The sequence below is a fragment of the Colobus angolensis genome, unplaced genomic scaffold (assembly GCF_000951035.1).
Source record: "Colobus angolensis palliatus isolate OR3802 unplaced genomic scaffold, Cang.pa_1.0 Scaffold167, whole genome shotgun sequence".
In the NCBI taxonomy this organism is placed as follows: Eukaryota; Metazoa; Chordata; class Mammalia; order Primates; family Cercopithecidae; genus Colobus; species Colobus angolensis.
In genome coordinates, this window is record NW_012114788.1 from 2,233,652 (window position 1) to 2,239,651 (window position 6,000).

General features: G+C 48.2%; 1 protein-coding gene across 2 annotated transcripts in view; it reads right to left on the bottom strand.

Annotated features, from left to right (window-relative positions):
- The window catches only part of ASIC2 (acid sensing (proton gated) ion channel 2), a 1,152,840-nt gene that overhangs the window by 92,364 nt on the left and 1,054,476 nt on the right, over nucleotides 1-6,000 (bottom strand). For both annotated transcript variants that reach the window (XM_011937663.1, XM_011937664.1), the window contains exon 2: nucleotides 1,883-2,033. In XM_011937663.1, the coding sequence (XP_011793053.1) occupies nucleotides 1,883-2,033 (151 nt within the window). The remainder of the gene's footprint in view (nucleotides 1-1,882; nucleotides 2,034-6,000) is intronic.

The window sequence follows — 6,000 nt, forward strand, 5'->3', positions numbered from 1 at the left end:
ACTGAGAGTGCACGTGTGTGTGTGTGTATGTGTGTGTGTGTGTGTGTGTGTGTGTACATGTGCTTTTGCTCCTGAATCAAGATAACAAGCTAGGAAACCTACCGTTATCATGGAAGGACATAACTAACTTCTATTTAGGCTTTGAGTGTGGGGTCTCCATGACTCATTTTATTTCCTTATTTCTCTCTTCTTCCACAGACGATTAAATAATCATATGTGTTCTTGTGTCTGCAAGAAAGGCCTCTCTTTGGGGACCAAGACTCCATCCCCTGGACCCTGGGTTGTCTACAGGCCCCCACGGTCCCAGGGCCCGGTTGGCCTCAGGATGCCCTGTCCACCAGCCCTCAGGGATGCCAGAGATCAGAACGGACACAAACCTTCATCTGTCTGCACCTGGAGGGGCATTGAGTTGAGAAAAGTACACAGGATCAACAAAGCATCTCCTCAGCGAGTGGCTGATGGGGCTTGGGCTGCCCTGGCTCCTGAGGTGAGCTTCCAGATGGCACTGGCGCAGTAACACATGTGTGGCCATTTTATCTTTCAGTTGGAGTAGCAGAGGACTGGCTGTGATGGGAGGTAAATGGTCACACTCCCCTCCCCACATCAGGGTGTTCCTGAGAGAGGGGTGGTGGGAGAGAGCCTGGAGTTTGCAGTCAATCCTCCTGGGGTGGAAGCACTCACTGTCTCAGCAGCCTGATAAGCCTGGGTATGGTGAGTGCCGGACTCTAGAGTCCAAAGTCAATGAACTCAAGGCACAGGGGTGGCAAGAGGTGGGAGCTGGGCTGCTTGGGCTCCACCCCTTCCTCAGCCCCAACCTGAGGGCCCAGGACTTCCCTCCTGCTGGAATCTTCCCTCCCCTCCCAATCCCCTTCAGGCTGCTCCCCACGCTCCTCTCTTGACCCACCTCTGCAGTCCTTCCCATTATGCCCTGAACACAGCATTAATCTGACTTTAGGTCCCCCTTAAATCCATGTTTCCCACTCTTGGGCACCTCTTTACCTTCTTTTCCTGGTGAAATTCTAGAGGCTGCCATCACTCCTTGGCTTGTGGCTGCGTCACTCCAGTCTTTGCCTCCGTCATCACACTGCCTTCTCTGTCTGACCTTCCTGAGCTCCTCTTATAAAGACTTCTGTGATTACATCAGTCCCATCTGGATGATCCAAGACCATCTCAAGACCCTGCTCAAATACCCTTGGTGTTTTTCCTGACCCTGTTCCCTGTGATTGTGTCTCTTCCTCTGGGCCACAATCAAGGGCTTGGTCTTTTTCATCATAATGTCCTTACTTGGGTGCAAAGCCTGAGATAGTGTACATGGTTAAGGAGTGGTTTGCTGAGGAAATAAATGAATAGATGAATGCATGAAATAAGCTTTAGGGTCTATACACATGGGTCCCCCAGGGGCTCACACAGGCACGATGCCAGGTCCCTGAGCCCATGTCCTTTGGTATTCCAACAGTTCCCAGCACCTCCAGCTTCCCCCAGTGGGCAGCAGCCTGCTTTCCTTTCAGTTCTTCTAACTGGGTCGGGATATTCAGGATGACTGAGAGAGGCTGTCATCCTTTCCTCCTCTCCTGAAATCAAGCCACTCACCTGACCAACCACACCTGCTACTTCAAACCTTCCCGCATGTCTTCCCTCCCCCTACCTACCTTACCTCTCCAGTATTCCCATCATCTGTCCCTCTCCCACATAGTAAAATCTGAGGAAACCCGGGGCATCCCAGCCCAAGCCAGGGACATCTTTATGATTTAGCAGCATGTCACCAACCTCTTGTTGGAGAGTAATCCCTCACAGGGTGGGCCAAGACAGCTCATCAGTCTTTCAGAGGCAGGCCTGCAGCCCTCCACCATCACCCTATGCCCGGTCCCTGTGCCCAGCTCACCTGTCTCTCCCCAGATGGGCAGGTACTCATCCTGCTGAATGTCCAGCATGATCTCCAGCCCGTTGCCTGTCCCCCCCTTGACCGTGGTGAGCAGAGGTTTGCCATCCTCGCCTGAGTTAAACATGTAACACTTCCCATATTTTGTAAACACCTGAAGGAGAGAAGAGAGAGAGAGAAGCACATGGGTAACTTCAGATGGGGGTCCAGAGATTAGCGAGACCCCAGAAATCTGACAGCAGGTCAGAGTCCCCACAGCCCGTCACCATCACCCCTCTCAGGAACCAGCGGTTTTTCATCCTGGCTGTGGGCCTGACTTTTACCAAGTGAAATTCTGGCATCAAAGAGCAAATCTGGATGCCCTTTGGGGTTTCTTGCAGTAGCATCTGGTCTCTTCTTCCTCTGAGCACTACCTTGGGAGGTCCTGTTCACTTCCAGGCACTAAATATCATCTGTAAACTCCTGATCCTTCAATCCACACCTCCAGCCCTGGGCTCTCTTCTGGCCTCCAGACACACTGGGTTCGCCTTTGAGGTACGTTTCCAGCAGACCCTGGGCACTCAGTTTGTCCAGAGGGAACTGATCTTCTTCCTTAGCTTCCCCACCCCAGTGGCAATTCTCTTGCAAGTCTGTCCCAGGGAACAGCATTGCCATCTGCCAAGGGGCTCAAGTCAGACCCTCAGAGTTGCTGTCTACACTTCTTATTCCTTACGCCGATGACCAATCAGGCAGCAGAACCTATCAATAACCTCTCTACATCTGTCCTGAATTTAGTCTTTTGTTTTCCTTACTGATGAAATTTAGGACCCAAGTGTTTTTTTGCCTGCATCACTCTGGTTTCCTGGCTGCACTTCAGGATTCCAGATGACCTTCTCCAGCCCATCCTCTAAGGTAACTGTGAGTTACTCTGGAATGCAAACCCTATCACATTAATCCTATGCTGAAAACCCATCAGGGCTCCCTATGCTCTTTAGGCTAGAATTCAGACCTGCCATGCCCAGTCTTTTGCAATGCCCTCCACCTATTCCTTCTACCGTTCACTCTGTGGCTTTCCGCCTGAGTCCAGCAGCATCCACTGGAAGGTAGACTCCAGGGGCTCAGGGCCTATGTCTGCTTGCTCATGATGTATCTATCCCTAGCAGCTAGTATAGTGACTGGTACATGGGGTGCTCTGGAAATACATGTTGAATGAATGAATGAACGAGTGGGTGGGTGGATGGAGCCAGACCAAACAACTTGTAACAGCCCCAGGTCATATGCTGCTGCTTCACACACTTGTGGTTCTCCACTTGCTGCTTCTGGCACCAGTAACTCCTTTTACTTCTCTCTCTGCCTGGACAACCTCTAGCTGGACTCCAAGACCAGATCAATGCGTTTCCTTCTCCAGTAAGCCTTCCTGAAACCCTGGACCAAGTTGGGTTACTTGCTCCCCTTGATCCTTCACCACAGCACCCCTTGCTTGGCACTCACTGAATAGCTGGTTTTGCATCTCTCCTGAATTTGACTCTGCCTCTCATTTCTGAATCCCGGCACTCAGTACATTGCTGGCACACAGCAGGGGCTCAGTCAACTTTTGCTTGATGAAAGTATGATTATAAAGAGGCAGAGTGATGGTATGGAAAAAGCCCAGGGAAAGGAATGCAGAGATCTTTGTCCAAGTTTTGATATTGCCACTTCTTATAGTGTGACTTTAAGTGAACCAAATAAACCCTCCCAGCCTCAGTGTCTCTATCTATAAAATGGGGGTTCTAGTCTTTGGCTTTGCTACCTCTCAAGGTTATTGAGAGGATCAAATGAGGTAACGCATGCAAAAGTGCTTTAAAACTGTAAAAGCTTTCTACAAATGCTATGGGTTATGATGATTATATAACTGCTTTCGAACCTCCAGCTGAAGCCAAATTACATCTGGCAGAATTGGCTGGAGGAGAGCCAGGCTGACTGTATTGGATTCCTGCAGCCACAGAGATTTGGGTCTGGGCCACTTTCCTGAGCACGCTTCACTGCACTGTCCCATCCTACAGCATAGAGGCCACAGGGAGGCTTTTTGGCTTCCCAGCTTTCAGTGCACGGGCAAGTAAATAACAGAAGTGACTGTGGGAGGCTGCCTTTCTTATGTAAATCTTTATGGCTACATAGAAGAAAGGAAGAGGGGCTTCTATCATGTGCCAGGAACTGTGCTAGATGCTTATCTATGTTATCTCATTTAAGTCTTACAACTGTGACCATTGGCAGTTATTGCTTTACCTATTGTGCGGAGGAGAAAACCAAGGCCCAGAGAGGTTAAGTGACTTGCCTAAGGTCACACAGCTAGTAGGAGAAAAACTGAGATTCATATCTACATCTGTCTGATTCTAACACATGTGTCCTCTCTGCTATGCTGTCCTGGGAGGGACATGAGGGTTTTCATCATTGGGACATTTCCTAGCCACATACTGCTCCTTTCTGCTTTGCTTTCCTCATCAGTCCATTCAATATTCATATGCATATGTTCCTACTATGTGCAAGGATTATGGGGATTGCAAAAAAGTACAAGCTCTACTGCTTGCCTTCAAGACCTGTAGGAAGGGTTAGTGAAACATCTATGTTGTTCTCCACTATACGAAACAGCTCTGAGTCCCTGGCCAGCTGCACTATTTCAGGACAGCCAATCCCTACCCTTTCAGCTTCATGGCAGAGGAGAACAGCTGGAATTAATGCAAAGTCCAAAGCAAACATGCTTTTTCAAAGGACCAAGTTTTTTCATAACTATTGCATATAGCAATTGAACTTGGCAAATGAACTTATCCCTTGGAGACGTGTTCTTGGGGATCACCGTAATGAACAGATAAGAGCGTTTCATAGCACATCCATTGCAAGGTGTTGAACACATCTGGAGTGAATTCTGGGGTGCTCCAATAGAGCTTTTCTTTGTAGACACTCTAAATATCCTCTCTGTCTCTTCAAAATTGCTTATAATATTAATTTGCCTATCTGTATGAAGGGATTTGCAAGCAAAAGTAAATTTCAACTTAGCATCAGATTATTGCAAATTCCAACTCCTTCACCTTTTGGTCCTTGAACTTCAGAATACTGGGCTGGGGTTAGAGAGTGGTGTGGACCCCTGAAATCAGCTGTGATCTCGGCCCTGCCAAAGCATGCCCAGTGCCATTGGTGAATGTGTTGACCCTCCCTAAGCATCTGAAGATGATGACAAGGTGTAAGAACTGAAAAGCATCTTAGAGATCATCTTGTTAATCCACCTTACTTTACATATGAGGAAACAGAGACCCAGGAGAGAGGAAATGACTTGCTAAAGGTTACACAGCCAGAAAGTGTCCAACTGGGACCCTTTCTTTCCTTTATACCAGCCTCTCTCAGTTTTTCCACTTACAAAAAGAGATGGAGGTTCTAGTGGGGTGCTAAGATCCTCCCATCTCTGCACTTCAATTGATCATTGACTGAGTGTCTGCTTTGAGCAGATACAGTGGGAATGGAAGCCTCATGAATTGAAGGGTTTCCCTGTCAAAGAGGGAGCAGAGAGCTCTTTATAGTGGGAGTGAGTAGAGACTTGTTTCCCATCCTTGACTGCCTCCTTGCCAGGGCTAGAACCCATCCTAGCCCAGGCAGCAGCTCCTGCAGCTGCCCTTGGTGTCAATGTAATCTTTTCTGCTCCTTCTTCTGGGTGCAGTGTGCTGGAGCAAGTTCACAAACGTGCCAGGTGTGAGCTGAAATAGGTTAGAGCTTGGTCAAGCGTGGCAGTCACCAGAGCAGCAGGGGTGGGGAGCCAGAGGGTGACTACAGCCAAATCAGAGAGGTGGCCAAGTGACAGCTAAATTCTTCTTCTTTTTTTTTTTTGAGAGCCAAATCATGAATGAACTCCCATTCACAATAGCTTCAAAGAGAATAAAATACCTAGGAATCCAACTCACAAGGGATGTAAAGGACCTCTTCAAAGAGAACTATAAACCACTGCTCGGTGAAATAGAAGAGGACACAAACAAATGGAAGAACATACTATGCTCAGGGATAGGAAGAATCGATATTGTGAAAATGGCCATACTGCCCAAGGTAATTTATAGATTCAATGCCATCCCCATTAAGCTACCAATGACTTTCTTCACAGAATTGGAAAAAACTGCTTT